Genomic DNA, 20,672 nt, shown 5'->3' with positions numbered 1-20,672 from the left:
CGAAAAAGAATTCAGAGTAATGATAGTAAAGATGATCCAAAATCTCAGAAATAGAATGGAGAAAATACAAGAAACGTTTAACAAGGACCTAGGAAAACTAAAGAACAAATGAACAGTGATGAACAACACAATAACTGAAATTAAAAATACACTAGAAGGAATCAATAGCAGAATAACTGAGGCAGAAGAACGGATAAGTGAGCTGGAAGATAGAATGGTGGAAATAACTGCCACAGAGCAGAATAAAGAACAAAGAATGAAAAGAATGGAGGACAGTCTCAGAGACCTCTTGGACAACGTTAAATGCACCAACATTTGAATTATAGGGGTCCCAGAAGAAGAAGTGAAAGAGAAAGGGTCTGAGAAAATATTTGAAGGGATTATAGTCGAAAAATTCCCTAACATGGAAAGGAAATAGTCAAGTCTAGGAAGCACAGAGAGTCCCATACAGGAACAACCCTAGGAGAAACACACCAGACGCATATTAATCAAACTAACAAAAATTAAATTCAAAGAAAAAAATATTAAAAGCAGCAAGGGAAAAGCAACAAATAACATACAAGGAAATCCTCAAAAGGTTATCAGCTGATCTTTCAGCAGAAACTCTGTAGGCTAGAAGGGAGTGGCAGGATATATTTCAAGTGATGAAAGGGAAAAACTACAACCAAGATTACTCTACCCAGCAAGGCTCTGATTCAGATTTGACAGAGGAATCAAAAACTTTACAGATAAGCAAAAGCTAAGAATTCATCACCACCAGACCAGCTTTGCAGCAAATGCTAAAAGAACTTTTCTAGGCAGGAAACACAAGAGAAGGAAAAGACCTACAATAACAAACCCCAAACAATTAAGAAAATGGTAATAGGAACATACATATCGATAATTACTTTAAATGTAAATGGATTAAATGCTCCAATCAAAACACAGACTGCAGACTTTCCTGGTGGTCCAGTGGTTAAAGAATCCACCTTACAATTCAGGGGACGCGGGCTTGATCCCTGTTCAGGGAACTAAGATCCCACATGCCGCGGGGAAACTAAGCCCGTGTTCCCCAACTACTGAGCTCGTGTGCCGCAACTACTGAGCTCACGCACCTCAGCTAGAGCCTGCGTGCCGCAAAATACAGAGCCCGTGCGCTCTGGAACCTGCGTGCCACTACTAGAGAAGAAAAAACCTGTATGCTACAACTGGAGAGAAGCCTGTGCACCACAACAAAGAGCCCATACACCACAACGAAAGATCCCGCGTGCCTCAGCAAAGATTCTGCATGCCGCAACCAAGACCTGACGCAGCCAAACATTAAAAAAAAAAGAGACACAGACTGGCTGAATGGATACAAAAACAAGACCCATATATATGTTGTCTACAAGAGACCCACTTTAGACCTAGGGACACATACAGAGTGAAAGTGAGGGGATGGAAAAAGATACTCCATGCAAATGGAAGTCAAAAGAAAGCTGGAGTAGCGATACATCAGACAAAATAGACTTCAAAATTAGACAGTCATAAGAGACAAGGAAGGACACTACCTAATGATCAAAGGATCAATCCAAGAAGAAGATATAGCAATTGTAAATATTTATGTACCTAACATAGGAGCACTTCAATACATAAGGCAAATGCTACCAGCCATAAAAGGGGATATTGACAGTAACACAATAATACTGGGGGACTTTAACAGTCCACTTACACCAATGGATAGATCTTCCAGACAGAAAATTAATAAGGAAACACAAGCCTTCAGTGACACATTAGACCAGATAGACTTTTGTGATATTCATATGACATTCCACCTGAAAGCAGCAGAATACACTTTCTTCTCAACTGCACACGGAACACTCTCCAGGATAGATCACATCTAGGGTCACAAATCAAGCCTCGGTAAAGTTAAGAAAATTGAAATCGTATCAAGCATCTTTTCCGACCACAACACTATGAGATTAGAAATCGATTACAGGAAAGAAAAACTGTAAAAAACAGAAACACATGGAGGCTAAACAATGCACTACTAAATAACCAAGAGATCACTGGGGAAATCAAAAAATACCTAGAAACAAATGACAATGAAAATACAATGACCCAAAATCTGTAGGATGCAGCAAAAGCAGTTCTAAGAGGGACTTTTATAGCAATACAATTCTACCTCAAGAAACAAGAAAAATCTCAAACAACCTAACCTTACACCTAAAGCAACTGGAGAAAGAAGAAGAAACAAAACACAAAGTTAGGTGAAGGAACGAAATCATAAAGATCAGAGCAGAAATAAATGAAACAGAAACAAAGAAAAACAATAGCAAAGATCAATAAAACTAAAAGCTGGTTCTTTGAGAAGATAAACAAAATTGATAAACCATTAGCCAGACTCATGAAGAAAAAGAGGGAGAAGACTCAAATCAATGAAATTAGAAATGAAAATGGAGAAGTTACAACAGACACCGCAGAAATACAAAGCAACCTAAGAGACTACTGCAAGCAACTCTATGCCAATAAAATGGACAACCTGGAAGAAATGGACAAATTCTTAGAAAGGTATATATAACCTTCCAACACTGAACCAGGAATAAACAGAAAATATAAACAGACCAATCACAAGTAATGAAATTAAAACTATTCTTCTCAAACTCTTCAAAAAATTGCAGAGAGAGGAACACTCCCAAATTCATTCTACAAGGCCACCATCACCCTGGTACCAAAACCAGACAAAGATATCACAAAAAAAGAAAATTACAAGCCAGTATCACTGATGAACATAGATGGAAAAATCCTCAACAAAACACTAGCAAACCAAATCCAACCACACGTTAGAAGAATCATACACCATGATCAATTGGGATTTATCCCAGGGATGCAAGGATTCTTCAATATACACAAATCAGTCAATGTGATACACCATATTAACAAATTAAAGAATAAAAACCATATGATTATCTCAATAGATGCAGAAAAAGCTTTTGACAAAATTCAACACCCATTTATGTAAGAACTCTCCAGAAAGTGGGCATAGAGGGAACCTACCTCAACATAATAAAGTCCATATATGACAAACCCACAGTAAACATTATTCTCAATGGTGTCAAACTGAAAGCATTTCCTCTAAAATCAGGAACAAGACAAAGGTGCCCACTCTTGCCATTGTTATTCAACATAGTTTTGGAAGTCCTAGCCATGGCAATCAGAGAAGAGAAAGAAAAGGAATCCAAATTGACAAAGAAGTAAAACTGTCATTGCTTGCAGGTGACATGATACTATACATAGAAAATCCTAAAGTTGCCACCAGAAAATTACTAGGGCTAATCAATGAATTTAGTAAAGTCGCAGGGTACAAAATTAATACACAGAAATCTCTTGCATTCCTATACACTAACAATGAAAGATCAGAAAGAGAAATAAAGAAACAATCCCATTTACTTTTGCAAGAAAAAGAATAAAATACCTAGGAATAAACCTACCTAAGGAGGCAAATTGTGAAAATGTACTACCCAAAGCAATCTACAGATTCAATGCAATCCCTATCAAAATATCAATGGTATTTTTCACAGGACCAGAACAAAAAATTTTACAATTTGTATGGAAACACAAAAGACCTCAAATAGCAAAAGCAATCTTGAGAAAGAAAAATGGAGCTGGAGGAATCACCCTACTTGACTTTAGACTATACTACAGGGCTACAGTAATCAAGACAGTATGGTACTAGCACAAAAACAGAAATATAGATCAATGGAACAGGATAGAAAGCCCATAGATAAATCCATGCACACTGTGGTCACCTTATCTATGACAAAGTAGGCCAGAATATACAGTGGAGCAAAGACAGCCTCTTCAATAAGTGGTGCTGGGAAAACTGGACAGCTACATGTAAAAGAATGAAATTAGAACACTCCCTAACACCATACACAAAAATAAACTCAAAATGGATTCAAGACCTAAATGTAAGGCCAGACACTATAAAACTGAGAATGGGAGAAAATATTTGCAAACGAAGCAACTGACAAAAGATTAATCTCCAAACTATACAAACAGCTCATGCAGCTCAATATCAATAAAACAACCCAATCAAAAAATGGGTGGAAGACCTAAATAGACATTTATCCAAAGAAGACATGCAGATGGCCAATAAATACATGAAAAGATGCTCAACATCACTAATTATTAGAAAAATGCAAATCAAAATTACGATTAGATATCACCTCACACTGGTCAGAATGGCCATCATCACAAAGTCTACAAACAATAAATGCTTGAGAGGGTTTGGAGAAAAGGGAACCCTCTTACACTGTTGGTTGGCATGTAAATTGATACAGTCACTATGGAGAACAGTGTGGAGGTTCTTTAAAAAGTAAAAATAGAACTACCGTGTGATCCAGCAATCCCACTACTGGGCATATACCCAGAGAAAACCATAATTGAAAAAGACAGATGCACCCCAATGTTCATTGCAACACCATTTACAATAGCCAGGGCATAGAAACAACCTAAATGTCTATTGACAGAGGAATGGATAAAGAAGATGTGGTACATATATACAATGGAATATTACTCAGCTATAAAAAGGAACGAAATTGGGTCATTTGTAGAGATGTGGATGAACCTAGAGACTGTCATACAGGGTGAAGTAAGTCAGAAAGAGAAAAACAAATATCATCCATTAACGCATATATGTGGAATGTGGAAGCATTGGTATAGACGATCTTATTTACAAAGCAGAAATAGAGACACAGACATAGAGGCCAAACGTATGGATATCAAGGGGGAAGGAGTGTGTGTGGGATGAATTGGGAGATTGGGATTAACATAATACACTACTGATACTATGTATAAAGTGAATAACTAATGAGAACCTACTGTATAGCACAGGGAACTCTACTCAGTGCTTGTGGTGACCTCAGTGGGAAGGAAATCCAAAAAAGAGGGCATATTTGTATTCATATAGCTGATTCACTTTGCTGTACAGCAGAAATGAACACAACATTGTAAAACAACTATACTCCAGTAAAAATATTATTAAAAAATCAGTATGCCAAGTGAAAGAAGCAGACATAAAAGCATGTATACTGTATGATTCTAATTATATAGAATTCTGGAAAGTCAAACTAATATGTAGTGACAAAAAAACAGATCAGTGTTTGCTTGGGGCCAGGTATAAAGTGAGGGGTGGTTTATGTGGGGCCAGGAATCTTTTGGGGAAAATGGAAATATCCTACTTGTGATAGTGGTTTCACTGGTAAATACACTTATCAAAAGTTAATTAAGTGTATACCATAAATGAGTACAATTTATTATATGTAAATTGTAACTCAGTATAGGTGATATTTAAAAACCCAAAAGCTTAGTTAGAAATGTATTAAAAATGCAGGAAGCCAGACACTGTCATGTGCTGCCAATGGGAAAGTGAACTGGTCAACCCTGGGGAGTTCAGCTTGGTCTTATCTATCAAAATTATGAACACAGTGGCACCTTTGACTCAACTAGTCCACTTTCAGGAACTTATCCCACTTCCACACTTCTTAAGTGATGTGTTTGCAGGTTTACTAATTGTAGCATTGTTTGTAATAGCAAGCAATAAGGAAATGGTTAAATAAACCTTGGTACATTGATGCAATGAAATACTTAAGCGGTTGTGACATAAGTCTTACGTTGTGACTTAAGAATGAGGGAGATCTTTGAGTACTGACACAGAATATCCTCCAGAACATTTTAAGTGACAAAACCAAGGGGCTTGACAATGTGTATTATGCTGAGAAGAGAGTAAGAAAGTATATGTTCAGGTTTGCTTATATTTATTTGCATACAGTGTCTGGAAAGATACATAAGAAATTAATAATAGTGATTATCCTATGGGGAGAACAGGAGGTGACGAGGGGGAGAAAGGGGATAAGGAGACTCTTCCCTATACACTGATAACATTTTATTTTTCAACTAATTTATAATAAATCAATAAATAGAAATTTAAAGCTATTTTAAGATAAAGTCCTGAGTAGATTTGTTGTAAAGAAAACTGGAAAAATAAGATTACACAAAGGATTTCTAAAATATTATAAGATGGTAAATATTCTTCCTGGGACAAGATTTTATTAAGTTTGGATCCAATCATGTTTTGTTTTGCTTCTATATTTCTAATAGTAATTGTATTTCTTAGAATTAGGCATTGTTATTAAGTAGTGATCACCAAGTGCTGTACATAAAAAGAAAGAAAGAAAGAGGGAAAGAAAAGAAAGAACAATGGTCACAATGTTTCCATAGTCCATACTCAGTAATACACACCAGTCTCCTTCATGGGACCCTGGCTCAGTCTACTTAGTAGGTCTCAGTGGGGCCTGGCATCTGTATTTTTCTGAAGTTCTACAGGTGATTCAGTAAATGCCGCTAGGAAGCGATCATTATCACTGGTGCCTTGGGTATGGCTGAACCAGATGTGGTATGTGATCTGTCAAAGTAGAAGGACAGTTTCATGAAATGAATTCTATTTGAAATCATACCTAACTGTTTTTGAATGTGAAACATTCTCTCTAGCGTCCCTAGTTTAGATTCCCTTTAGCTATGCATAGAGTCAGGTAACCTTAATAGTGTATTTTTCTTGGATGTGTTCCCAATTCAGGTCCCTGGCCACCTCCATTTGGGAAGATAGAACATACTGTTTGGGATATTCAAGCCAAAAGCATCTGAAATACCTTCAAACAGTATGGCTTTTTTGAGCTAACGAAAATCATGGCATTATAGAGTAAAAGTTGTACATGTCTTTGGAATGTTTAGAGCTAAGGAAAGACTTTAGATAATATGAAAAAGGATGAGAAAATATGGAAGCAGTCCTTGTGGTCTTTAATTTCACTTTTTTTTTTTTCTTTCAGTTGGCTTTTGAAACAATGAGTGTTATATCTGTGGTCACTAACTGTGCTCTGATTGGAATGTCACCACAAGTGAATGCACTCTTTCCAGAGTCAAAAGCCGACCTCATTTTGATCGTAGTAGCAGTGGAGGTAAGTGAACATTTAGACCTGTTTTAAATAGTCTGTACGTCAGATGCCCGTGTTATTCTAAGGTGGTGATGTCCCTGGCTGTCAGTGATGGGCAGTTTAGCGACATGCATTTACTGGTAAGAAAGCAAAGTGGCTCAGGTAATAGGAACACATGAGGATCCAGGCTGTCCATTCCTGGTTATTGACTACTACAAAAAAGTCACCGTGGTGCTAACAGGACAGTGATTTTTCCAGCCTTTGTGCTGGCCTGTCTAGTGTTGAGGAGATAAATCCTATTTGAAATAGAATTCTGTAGATTTAATGGTTTTTTTTTCAGTCTGAGGGCGAGGGAATCTGTCACTTCCACTTTCTAAAGCAGATAAATCCTAAGAAATGCTTTTTGATCATGACTTAGGTCTCATTTGCAACAGGTGTGGGATTCATTGCAAAACACTCTAAAACTCCAAAATGTAATGTGTAGGAAGACTCATAATTTCACATACCAAGTACAAGTAGGCTGTGTACTTTTTAGATATTTGTCTTGTTTATCATGTTTCTGAATACAGATTACCGTAACATCTTGAAAATTAAGTACTAACCAGTTTGCAAATGGAAGAATTTGCAGGAATTTTCTTGTTGCTAGTGATTATAGTTGTCAGGAATATTGTGCTCTTTCATTTTTAGATACTAAAAAAATAGAGCAGTAGTGGAGATTTATCAAAGCAGAATTTAGTAGGATCATAGAGCAGTGATTCTGGACTTAGGGCTGGCCATAAGAAATGGAATTGTGAACTTGTACATTTCTAATAGTGGCTAAAGAAATATATTCTGCTTTGCTCTGTTTGCTCTTTTAGTGTATTTGATAGGAATCTGTGTTCATGATAGAAGCTGTATGTAGAGTATGCATTTTAGAAAATGATTTTAGACAGCAGCAACTAGGAAGGGAAAGAATGGCTTTGCAGATAAAAGTAGGTCTGTTTTGAATTTTGTGAGTTGAACAGGATTTTGGAGAGCTATTTGCAAGGCAATTTATTACCTGTGGCAGTAAGAGAACAAAACAGAGGTACCTTAGACAGGGGATGGCCAGCTGGCCAGGCTCACAGTGCATCTTCTTGATTTAAGATATGGCCCTTAACTTTGCAGATCTTGGAAATTGTCTTTGCCAGCACATCCAGAGCTAATAAGGCTTTGTGGCTGACTTACACTTAAAAATCATGAGACTCACAGGGGACTGACCAGAATACCAGGTAGTTAATCTACCATAAGGAGACTTTTCCAGTGCTTGTAACCATCGGTGTTAAAGTAGAAATGGAGGGTTTCCCTGGTGGCGCAGTGGTTAAGAATCCGCCTGCCAGTGCAGGGGACACCGGTTCAAACCCTGGTCTGGGAAGATCCCACATGCCGCGGAGCAGCTAAGCCCGTGCGCCACAACTACTGAGCCTGTGCTTTAGAGCCCGCGAGCCACAGCTACTGAAGCCCATGCGCCTAGAGCCTGTGCTTCGTAACAAGAGAAGCCACCGCAACGAGAAGCCCACACACTGCAACGAAGAGTAGCCCCAGCTCACCGCAACTGGAGAAAGCCCGGGCTCAGCAATGAAGACACAATGCAGCCAAAAATAAATAAATAAAATGAATAAATTCAAAAAAAAAAAAGTAGAAGTGGAATTGGTTATTAGAAGATTTCTTGGTAAATTTAGAAGCAGAGCAGGAGGAGTGTAATAGTCTTGAGAGACGCAGGAAACCTGAAAACCATCCCTTCCTTCAAACAGAGCTGAGCTCTTTCATGAGCCGGATCTTGGTGTCCATCGCCAACTTCTGAGCAATGCTGGATGATTTCAGTACTGCCCACTTCTTGATTTTGCATTCACTTTCTCTAGACTTTTGGCTGGCCCAGTCTTCCTGTATATTTCCATTAATTAGACCACTGTCTTCTTTTGTATTGGTGATCTCTTAATCAGATAGCCACACCCTGGTTCTTCTTAATTAATGTGGGAGAGTTCCTGGCCCATAAGACTGTCCTGTACATGGCTAACCTCAAGTGTTACAGACTGATTTTGCTAGTCTAATCCTCATGTATTCACTTAATCTGCAAGTTTTAACGTGTACTTTGTTGTTGCCCTGAGGTTCTAACCCTTATGCCTCCTCTTACAATTTTAGTCTCTTCATATAGTATTAAAGTAACTGTTTTACTGTCATTATCTAAACTGGTTCCTTAGAGTACAACAGAAATAAGCCTCTATTTAAAAATCTTGTGAGGAGAAACCTTAGGTTTGTTTTTTTTTTAATTTTATTTATTTTTTTGGCTGCGCGCAGGCTTTCTCTAGTTGCGACGAGCGGGGTCTACTCTTCGTTGCGGTGCGCAGGCTTCTCATTGTGGTGGCTTCTCTTGTTGTGGAGCACGGGCTCTAGGTGTGCGGGTTTCAGTAGTTGTGGCACGCAGGCTCAGTAGTTGTGGCTCACGGGCTCTAGAGCGCAGGCTTAGTAGTTGTGGCACACGGGCTTAGTTGCTCCACGGCATGTGGGATCCTCCTGGACCAGGGCTCAAACCCCTGTCCCCTGAATTGGCAGGCAGATTCTTAACCATTGTGCCACCAGGGAAGTCCCAGGATTTTTTTTAATTAAAAAGAAAATTTTAGATTTTTTTTTTTTAAACCTTGATTAAATATGCAATGTAAAATTGAATAGAAGACAAAACGATCATGATTTTATGTTGGTAACTCAGTGTCATGTTACAACTTTTTTGTATTTACTGCCATCTAGTGTTTCCTTTAAAAACTCATGAGACTTCAACACTACTTTTATTTGTATAATAGTTGCAGAAATTTATTACAGACAGACCAAGAGAATAGCCTACCAATATGTGAAACCATATGGTAGAATCATATGAAATGCCATTTTCTGGGTTAAAAATAGTCAAATATTGGGAATTACATAAAGTTCAGCACACAGCATTAAGTCAGTATCTAAATAATTTCTCTTAAGTAATCATCATTATCTTCACTTCTGAGACAAATTTAGCTCACTTCTTTGATGTAATTTCAAGGAAAGGATCACTATGTTAAATGCAGAATTACACAAAGATCTCCATTTCCTAAAAGATAGAAATGGCCTAAAATCCTCTAAATATCAAATCTTTGATAATCTTTCATTTTAGCGTTAAATGCATTCACAGTTTTCTTTAAATTTTAAACTTGGCAAGATGCAGCAAACATATTGAATGCTAACAATTCACCTACTAAATGCTGTTCTTTTTCTAGGGTGAAAATGAATTAACTCACCTAGAAGTTGCACTGCATTTCTGATGGTTAGGTTCTGGTGACCAGCAAGGCAGTCTGCACCATGCATGTTTAATTGGTAGTTTTAAAAATATCACTGAATTGCAGTTTCTTTATTTTACAAAAGAACGTAAGTTAGGTAATTTTTTGTCTAGTGCTGCTCAGAAACAGAGTTGATTCTCATCTCTTTGTAATGACTAAAGGTGTCTTCTGAGAGTGGACTGAACCCTTACGGTTCTTTTGTGCCCCAACTCACAGGCTTTATTTTCCTATTTAAAAAAAATTAGTTTCATACTTAAAGAAAAGTTGCGAGCATAATACAGATAATCCCTGTATATCCCTTTATTAGGAGTCACTGATTTTGAACATTTTGCCATATATGTGCTTGCTTTCTGTCTCTTGATTAATTTACATCTGTATTTGTAGCTACATATAGATATTTCAAACTGTGGAGATTCTATTTCTGTACTGCCTCTTAATGCACTGTGGCCCTGGGCCAGTCACCTTGTCTTGTAAGCTCATCTCCTTGACTGCGTATTGAGCCCAGTGCAGCATCCTTTCCAGGGATGCTCTGAGGAGTACAGTAGAAATGACACATGTGTAACCCTAATCACAAGTGTCTGGCATGGAGCAGGTGCTGAACAAATTGCAGGTCTTGTTATCACTTTTACAAGGCAAGATACTGTACATGTAAAACACCAAACACAGAGCTGGGCACTTCGTCAAGGCACAGTGGATGTCAGCTGTAGTTCTAACCATCTCTGCAATGGCAGAATGAAGCTTTTGTTATCTTTATTATCATTCTATCATCATTTGTTAAGCAGGCAGTATAGCAGCATGGAAGTAGCTTGGGGTGTCAGAGTCAGGCGGTAGATGAATTAGAATTTCAGCTCTTCCCCTTAATCTCTGCACACCTTGGTTTCCTTAGATGTAAAATGAGAGCATTGGTATTGTACACAAGAAGTGATGGCACCAGGTCTGACACAGAGGAGGAGGTGAAAAAGTGATAACTTCACGGTACCACCATTGTTAATGAGTTAATCCTTTAGCAGTTGGCTCATATGTCTCCATCAGCTCATTGATGCATTTCCATGGACTTGGTTCTTCATAATAACACTGAATTGGTTTTGTTTGTGCTGAAGTTTCTTATTTAAGTATTAATTGCCTTCTCTTATGTGCCTGTTTCCATCCTGTGATATGATTCCATTTTTCTTCTCTCTTCCTGGTCTTGTTCCCACATCTGAGTTCAGCCCTCCCTCCCACCCATGCATCACACATTAAGTCTTGCTGATTCTGACTTCTGAATATCTGTTTAGTTTCTCTTCCCTGTTACCATTGGCATGGTTTGAGTTTAGGCTCTCACCATTTCTCATCTAGACTTACTTTTTAACAGCTTTTGGAGATATAAGTCACATAACCATACAGTTCACTCATTTCAGATATACATTCCACGCCTCTTACCTAGACTTTTACAGCAGATCCTCACCAGCTATCTGGTTTTCATGCTTTCTCTCCCCTGCCTCATGCTCTCTACTTCTGGGGTGGTTATTCTAAAATGAAATTCTGATCATATTTCTCCTCTGCTTACAGAAGAAATGCCCGAGTTAAATATCAGGTTCTTTATAACCTCCTTTTCCCCTTCACCTCCCCTGCTGCCCCATCTCACCCTTGGACATGCCAGAGCCCTTCCTACAAGTTGCTATTAGCATTTACTAAAACTCTACAGCAATCATGTATGTCTTCCACCAGCCTGAGCTTCCTGAGAGCAGGGGCAAGGACAAGCGTGTAATAAATACTCAATAACTGAGAAGTGGCCATTGAATTACTTTAACTCTTTGTTTTCCAGTGATTAAGCAATCACTTGTTAAATGTTTGTTAATGAATGAATGAGTCACATATAGTTGTTTTTTTTTCTTCAGTGAACATACAGTTAGTGTTAGCTATTTGAGAATTAACTTCAACTTTTTAATTAAAGATTCTGCTGTACCTTTGGGAAGTACACTAACAAAACCCCTATGGCAAAATATTAAAATTTTGTTATTTATAAGAAAAGGTGAGCTGAATTAGGCAGTATGGTACAGTGATTAAGAACATGGGCACTGGATTCAAATCCTGATTCCAGTTTGACAGGCTATGTGTCTTTGAACGAATTTGAACAATTCAGTACAATTGTTATGCAGATAATGAATAAATGCACGTGGTATGCTTACCACAGTGCTTGGCAAGATTAAGTATTCGGTATTTGTTAGTAATTGTTGTTGTCTCAGAAAAAAAAATCTGTTCTCATAAAAGTCTCTTCACCTGGTTGAAAGATCTGATTAAATTCTGAGATTTCAATTTAAAAACTTGCCTAGGAAGGAACCCACAACCAACTCTTCACCTTCTCCACTTCCCAGTGTCCGACCATGTGTTGGGTTCCTAAGAAGGTAAATAAGATTTTTGACCTTTGGATTAGGGTACTTGGGATGGAATTATTGAACTGGGTTTTTTCCTTCTTCCTTTTGCTTCATCAATTCCTGTGATAATCTTGGTAATTTTCTTGTCTCTCTATGGGCTGCCCCCCCTCTTCAGTTTGATGAAACATTGCTCTATGTTCTCTTAATGGTGTGGGAATAATTAAAGACAGTCAAGAGAAATTCTTTCATTGGATATATATTCATTGTGCGCTTACAATATGCCGGGCATTACCAAGATACAGCCCTGGCTTTAGAAGTGCTCACAGAGAGAATCCTCTGAGAGATAAATCACAGTGCAGTAGAAGGCCTCTTTCCTAACCTTCCCCAGCTCTCTCCATCCCCTCCTGACAGAGTTCCGACTGGCATAGACTCTCCCAGCTTGCTGGGTGGGAGCCATGGGGAAGATGTCCACTCACTGAGTTAAGTGCTTACCAAGAGGCACTTTGTTCCCAAATCTGTTTATGTGTGGTATTCTCGTTACTGTGATTGGCATAATTTAATTAAATGGAATGAAAACTGATGAAATGTGTGTGCTAAAATAGAGAAAGCCGTCATTTCCGTGGAAACCTTTGGAAAGACTCCATAAAGACAAATTACTATCAGATGGATAAAGATGAGTCAATTATAAAAGATTAGGGAAAATCATAAAAATATAGGCAACTTCCAGATTCTGTTTTCATATTACTTCACAAGTGTCTTTAAATTTTCACTCTTCGTTAAAGAAAACAAACCTGGGAATCTTTGACATTGTATCATGGGTGTTATTTATGCCTAGAAGACAGTGAGAAGCTCCATCACTGGATCCTACTCAAAGGAAAGGCCTTGGCTCCACATTAAAAGATTTGCAAATAAATGTATACATTTAAATGTTTGTTAAAATAAAATATTAAAGGTAGGCATTTGTTTTAATGGGTCCTCATTTTCGCTAACTTTTTTGGTTAACTGAGGAATTACTGACCCAGGTGAGCTGCCTAAAGGAGCTTCTGTCCTTGGGGAATCGGGGATTAGGGGCCTGGCTTTTAAGTTTGTCAATTAATGGGAAATATTTGTTTGTTGCAGGACCCAGTGCCCTCCAAAGTGATGATTAGTATATAATCTGTTTAAATGTGACTTTGTTGATATCCAATTTTTGCAAATTACTCTACATTCCTTTTTTTTTTTTTTTTTTTTCCTTACTCTGCATTCTTTTAAGGTGATAACAGTGGTTATAACCTGTTTCTTATCCTGGAAAGTTTAGGAAAAGGCAGGTCTCTGAAAGAGATCAGTTTATGCTCGGAATGGAGTTGTTTTCAGATACGAATTTTAGAAGGATTAAGAATTAGAAAGCTTGACAGTTTCTCTACACTCTTAAGTCATAATTTCTACCTTATTTAAAGTAAAATTGCAGAACATCCTGTATATCCATATTCAAATGTAAACACTCCAAATATCCACAAAGAAAATGACTTGGGTTACTCGTCTTTGAGGACTGTCACTCAGGTCTCCTCTCAGTTGGCGCTTTTAAAGCCTCCTGTCAAGTACCTGCTCCCTCTGATATCTCCTATTACATCCTAGCCTGTGCCCCGCCTTCAGCCACAGACCTGCTAAGTGCACTGGCTTCCTCTCGGATTTACCTGCTGACTGCCTCTTTGCATGACATTGAACTTCCCTTTCTGATACATAAACCAGTTCACAGTCAAACTTGCCTCCTTTCTCTGCGTTTCTCTTTTATTCCTTTGGAGAATGGGAGATAAGAAAGCATTTTGGTTTCATTTTTTTTTCCTAAGATGGAAAGCAAGTTGTGCTTCAGAAAATTGAAAGTAGACTTTAAGAACATAAGAAATCTCCACTCTTTATAGTATTGGATAGGATGTTGAGAAGTACCAATCCAAGGGGAATACATTTGGGGAGGCCTTGTATGGCAGGTGACCTCTTTTGAAGGAAGAGTGGGACATTGGGGCAGCTCCAGAGGCAGGAGTGACTTGGGAATGGTGTGGTCACAGGCCATGTGGTTTTGCTTAGGGACAGTGAAGAGCATGAATTGGGGGATAAGGGGTAATGGGTGGGGAAATGGGTGGAGGGCTCAGAGCTCATGAGGAAAACTTTACATTGCATGTACATTTCATCGTAAAGTGGTCCATTTTAACATGCTCAGAGGCAGAACTGCAATATTCATTGCCCCTCATTTTAATGTCAACTCTACTTGGCTATTCCCAGTGATACATGAAAATGAATAGCTTGAAAATTGAATCTACAATATCTCCCCTCCTTTCCTTACTAGGGAGTAGCTGCCGCATGTGGGTGTGAGGAGGTTGAAGTGGGTTCATGCCTGAGGAGCCTGGCCCTGCGGGTGTAGACAGCATTGGCTGTCCTCTGCCCTGGGCCACACCTGCGCTCTCCTGTGTCTCAGTGGTCCTAGTAGCCGCTAGGTTTCTCTGCTCTGTCCACAAGGATCCAAAAGCTGGAGTCTGCCACGACCTCTTTTCCATTGTGCTCCAATCCACCTTATTTTTTTGATTCCTGCAGTCCTGTTGGTTAGGTCCCAGTTCTTTATGCCTGCCAATCGTTATAGTTTATTTCTTCTGCCAGAAATACAAAACTGTCAGAATAGTTGTTCTTAAGGACCTGTTCTTTCAGCTTTCCATCTGTGCTTTCATGTAACTTGTTTTATTTCCGTTTAACATGCTGTTTCTGGGTTGCTGGTCTACACTGGAAAGACAAAGAAGAAAAATTACACTCTTTCCCTCTAAAGAGACCTCAACTCACAGGCAGAGCATTTCAGTAGTCATTTTTCATGCCTATCTTCTTGCTTTTCCCCTCAATTAAAACAGTGCCTTTAAATCCATGTTTCTCAGCATCTGGACCCTGCTTAATCACCTCTCTCCTTTAGGAAAGTTCTCCCACATTAGCAGTACCCAAATCCAGAATGTTGTGTTCATCCTCTAGATCGAATCTTGCTTCAAGAAACCTTTCGCTGTTTTTTTTTTTACACTGGAATTCTGTATCAAAGATTGAACCAGGTTTGAATATCATTTTTTAGTGCCATAGATATTGATGTATTAATTGGATTTGGTGAAATGGTATCAATTTGACCAGTTAATGATTTTTCTAGTTATTTTCATATGTCATAATTACTCTTCTATTTTGTTGTTATTTCTGTTTTCCTTCTCCCTCCCGCCACTTTAGTCTGTAGCCTAAAAGGTTCAGAGGGGCTTTAGTGTCTTTTGTTGTCCCCCAAGGGGCTGTGTCCTAAAGACCAATTAAATTAGAAATCGCGTGAGTGTTTCTGCAGACACCAAGGTGCTTATAAATGTAAGACGTTAATATTACCACTGTAATTTCTTCCTAGGTAATAAAATGTGTTCCCAATCCCATTATGTTATAAATGTTACTAAAAATGGACTGTTTTCAAAGATGTTAAGAATCATGAAAGGAAGGGAGAGAGATTTTAAATGTTGATTACTTTGTAAGAAAACGTCTTTTTATCTTACATATTTTAGTTAAAAACCCTTCTCTTCCAGTTGAAAGAATGTAAATGCCATGTTTTACACACACACACACATTCATACATACATATATATGTGCACACACATATGTGTGTGTGTGTATTTTTTTAATAAGATATGCCTGTTCTGAGCCTGAAGATCAAGTTTCTCCTCTGGCAGCTTGAGCACAAGGTGGAGGATGAGCTGCAGAAAACGTAAAGATATGATTATCCCCATGCTTCTGTCAGTGGGCCCCAGCTGGGACCATTTCTGCATGTGCACTAAGATTGTAGTGCTTCCATTATCCTTTCTAGTTCAGCACTTCACGAGAAAACTAATTGGCACCATCTGTGCTAATAATTAAATCTGTGATGTGGTCACTGGTGCACAAGGAATTCAGGTTGAGGGAGTGTTTCACAGCAGAAAGGTGGTGGGATTGGAGCAGAAAAAATATATAATTTATTAATAGTCTTTCATGATGAGTTGTAGAAAAGGAACTACAAGGAAAAAGAGCAGCTGTCTTTTGGGTCAGTGATATCCTTCCACTGAGGTTTTAGGAAGGACCGAGGAGCAGGACTAGGGAGAGCTCATTGCATTGTCTTCTCTTTGCTCCTAGATCTGTCCTGTAGATTTTTGTCATCTGCATCCAGTCTAAATTCGAGCACTGCAATTTACTGAGGGTGGTTGTCAGGGAGTTAGGAGTAAGGTGAGTATTTGACTATGAAGGTACAGCACAAGGGCAGTTTTGGGAGTGACGGAATTGTTCTTTACCCTGATTACGGTGATAGTTTCACAGCTAAGTGCATTTGGTAAAACTTAAAGAGCTGTACACCAAAAGGAGTGATTTTTTTACTCCATGTAAATGAAAAAGTAAAATTTTTAAAGTATAAAAATTTATTGAAAAACATGCTTTGGAAAATCTTTTGTCTCTGCCTCAGAATATGTTCACGATGAAAGAAGTATTTTGTTCCCAAAAGTAATAAAGAAACAACCTAATACCAATTAATCTAAAATTTGATTTTACATAGCAAGTGGCTGTTTTCAAACTCCAAATAAGATTTCGTAATTGAATTTTTAGAGATAGTGCTAAAAGGATTAAGAGAAGTAGGCTTCTTTGGCTTTTCTTTTCTGAGCCCTCATAACTTTGTTTCAACATAAAAGGAGCTGCTCATCTTGAGTATTTTTTTTGCTGATGAGAGGAAGTCAGTGAGGTGAGCCACAGTTCTCAGACATTGCAGAATTCACTGGTCATGCTAAGAACAAAAAGGATCAGCTGTTTTTATATTTTATTGTATTCAGACTCTGTTTTCTGAATGTGGGTCATGCAAAAAAAATGCAAACAATTGTGTGGAAAGTAATATGCTCTGCTCTTAAGCCTTTTAAAGGCAAAAGGTATTCTTCTCATGCTTCTGAAATCAGCAGGATTCTAGGACAAATAGGAAGCAGCACAGTAGGAACAAGTAAATGAGGGATGAAGATTGATGTCAGTTAGTGGAATCATTAAAAACCATAAAGTTCATACTTGGTAATTTTTTTTCTCTGCCATCTATTTTATTTTTTTTTCTATTCTATACATAGTATCAATAGTGTATATATGTCAATCCCACCTCCCAGTTCATCCCACACCCCCTTTCCCCCTCTGTATCCATACGTTTCTTCTCTACATCTGTGACTATTTCTGCTTTGTAAGTAAGATTGTCTACAACAATTTTTTCAGATTCCACATATATGTATTAATATATGATATTTATTTTTCTGACTTACTTCACACTGTATGACAGTCTCTAGGTCTGTCCACGTCTCTACAAGTGACCCAATTTCATTCCTTCTTATGGCTGAGTAATATTCCATTGTATATATGTACCACATCTTCTCTATCCATTCCTCTGTTGATGGACATTTAGGTTGTTTCCGTGTCCTGGCTATTGTAAACAGTGCTGCAGTGAACATTGGGGTGCATGTGTCTTTTTCAGTTATGGTTTTCTCTGGGTATATGCCCAGTAGTGGGATTGCTGGGTCACATGGAAGTTCTATTTTTAGTTTTTAAGGAACCGCCATACTATTCATAATGGCGGTATCAATTTACATTCCCACCAACAGTACAAGAGGGTTCCCTTTTCTCCACACCCTCTCCAGCATTCATTGTTTGTAGATTTTGTGATGCTGGCCATTCTGACCCGTGTGAGGTGATATCTCATTGTAGTTTTGTTGTTCATTTCTCTAATAATTAGTGATGTTGAGAATCTTTTCATGTGTTTGTTGGCCGTCTGCATGTCTTCTTTAGATAAATGTCTATTTAGGTCTTCCACCCATTTTTTGATTGGGTTGTTTGTTTTTTTGATATTAAGCTGCATGAGCTGTATATTTTGCAGATTAATCTTTTGTCAGTTGCTTCGTTTGCAAATACTTTCTCCCATTCTCAGTTTTATAGTGTCTGGCCTTACATTTAGGTCTTGAATCCATTTTGAGTTTATTTTTGTGTATGGTGTTAGGGAGTGTTCTAATTTCATTCTTTTACATGTAGCTGTCCAGTTTTCCCAGCACCACTTATCCTCCCGGACCGGGGCACGAATCTGTGTCCCCTGCATCAGCAGGCGGACACTCAACCACTGCGCCACCAGGGAAGCCCCAGCACCACTTATTGAAGAGGCTGTCTTTGCTCCATTGTATATTCTGGCCTCCTTTGTCATAGATAAGGTGACCATAGTGTGTGTGGGTTTATCTCTGGGCTTTCTGTCCTGTTCCATTGATCTATATTTCTGTTTTTGTGCCAATACCATACTGTCTTGATTACTGTAGCCCTGTAGTATAGTCTGAAGTCAGGGAGCCTGATTCCTCCAGCTCTGTTGTTTTTTCTCAAGATTGCTTTTGCTATTTGAGGTCTTTTGTGTTTCCATACAAATTGTAAAATTTTTTGTTCTAGTTCTGTGAATAATGCCATTGGTAATTTGATAGGGATTGCATTGAATCTGTAGATTTCTTTGGGTAGTATAGTCATTTTCACAATATTGATTCTTCCAATCCAAGACACGGTATATCTCTCCATCTGTTTGTGTCCTCTTTGATTTCTTTCATCAGTATCATAGCTTTCTGCGTACAGGTCTTTTGCCTCCTTAGGTAGGTTTATTCCTAGGTATTTTATTCTTTTTCTTGCAATATTCGGTTTACTGGTATTTTGTTGAGGATTTTTGCGTCTCTGTTCATCAGTGATATTGGCCTGTTATTTTCTTTTTTTGTGTGATATCTTTGTCTGGTTTTGGTATCAGGGTGATGTATTCAATTGTTAGTGTATAGGAATGCAAGAGATTTCTGTGTATTAATTTTGTACACTGCCACTTTACTAAATTCATTGATTAGCCGTAGTAGTTTTCTGGTGGCATCTTTAGAACTTTCTATGTATAGTATCACGTCATCTGCAAACAGTGACAGTTTTACTTCTTCTTTGCCATTTTGGACTCCTTTTATTTCTTTTTCTTCTCTGATTGCCAGAGCTAGGACTTCCAAAACTATGTTGAATAATAGTGGTGAGAGTAGGCACCCTTGTCTTGTTCCTGATTTTAGAGGAAATGCTTTCACTTTTTCACCATTGAGAATAATGTTTCCTGTGGGTTTGTCATATATGGCCTTTATTATGTCGAGGTAGGTTGCCTCTGTGCCCACTTTCTGGAGAGTTTTTATCATAAATGGGTGTTAAATTTTGTCAAAAGCTTTTTCTGCATCTATTGAGATGATCATATGGTTTTTATTCTTCAACTTGTTAATATGGTGTATCACACTGATTGATTTGCATATATTGAAGAATCCTTGCATCCCTTGGATAAATCCCACTTGATCATGTTGTATGATCCTTTTAATGTGTTGTTGGATTCGGTTTACTGGTATTTTGTTGAGGATTTTTGCGTCTCTGTTCATCAGTGATATTGGCCTGTTATTTTCTTTTTTTGTGTGATATCTTTGTCTGGTTTTGGTATCAGGGTGATGGTGGCCTCATAGAGTGATTTTGGGAGTGTTCCTCCCTCTGCTGTATTTTGGAAGAATTTGAGAAGGATAGGTGTTAGCTCTTCTCTAACTGTTTGATAGAATACGCCTGTGAAGCTATCTGGTCCTGGAGTTCTGTTTGTTGGAAGATTTTTAATCTTCCAGTTTCAATTTCATTACATGTGATTGGTGTGTTCATATTTTCTGTTCCTTCCTGGTTCAGTCATGGAAGGCTGTACACCTTTCTAAGAATTTGTCCATTTCTTCCAGGTTGTCCATTTTATTGGCATATAGTTGCTTGTAGTAGTCTCTTATGATCCTTTGTATTCCTGCGGTCTGAGTTGTAATTTCTCCTTTTTCATTTCTAATTTTATTGATTTGAGTCCTCTCCCTTTTTCTCTTGATTGAATCTGGCTAAAGGTTTATCAATTTCGTTTATCTTCTCAAAGAATCAGACTTTAGTTTTATTTATCTTTGCTATTGTTTTTTTTTTCATTTCTATTTCATTTATTTCTGTTCTAATCTTTATGATTTCTTTCCTTCTAC

General features: G+C 38.1%; 1 protein-coding gene across 5 annotated transcripts in view; it reads left to right on the top strand.

The window, feature by feature from the left end:
• The window catches only part of ANO10 (anoctamin 10), a 261,614-nt gene that overhangs the window by 65,089 nt on the left and 175,853 nt on the right, over window positions 1-20,672 (top strand). For all 5 annotated transcript variants that reach the window (XM_055079716.1, XM_055079715.1, XM_024132265.3 and 2 more), the window contains exon 11: window positions 6,846-6,974. In XM_055079716.1, coding sequence (XP_054935691.1) covers window positions 6,846-6,974 — 129 coding nt within the window. The remainder of the gene's footprint in view (window positions 1-6,845; window positions 6,975-20,672) is intronic.

Source organism: Physeter macrocephalus, chromosome 18 (genome assembly GCF_002837175.3).
Source record: "Physeter macrocephalus isolate SW-GA chromosome 18, ASM283717v5, whole genome shotgun sequence".
Lineage (NCBI taxonomy): Eukaryota > Metazoa > Chordata > Mammalia > Artiodactyla > Physeteridae > Physeter > Physeter macrocephalus.
This window is presented reverse-complemented; position numbering and strand designations above follow the sequence as displayed.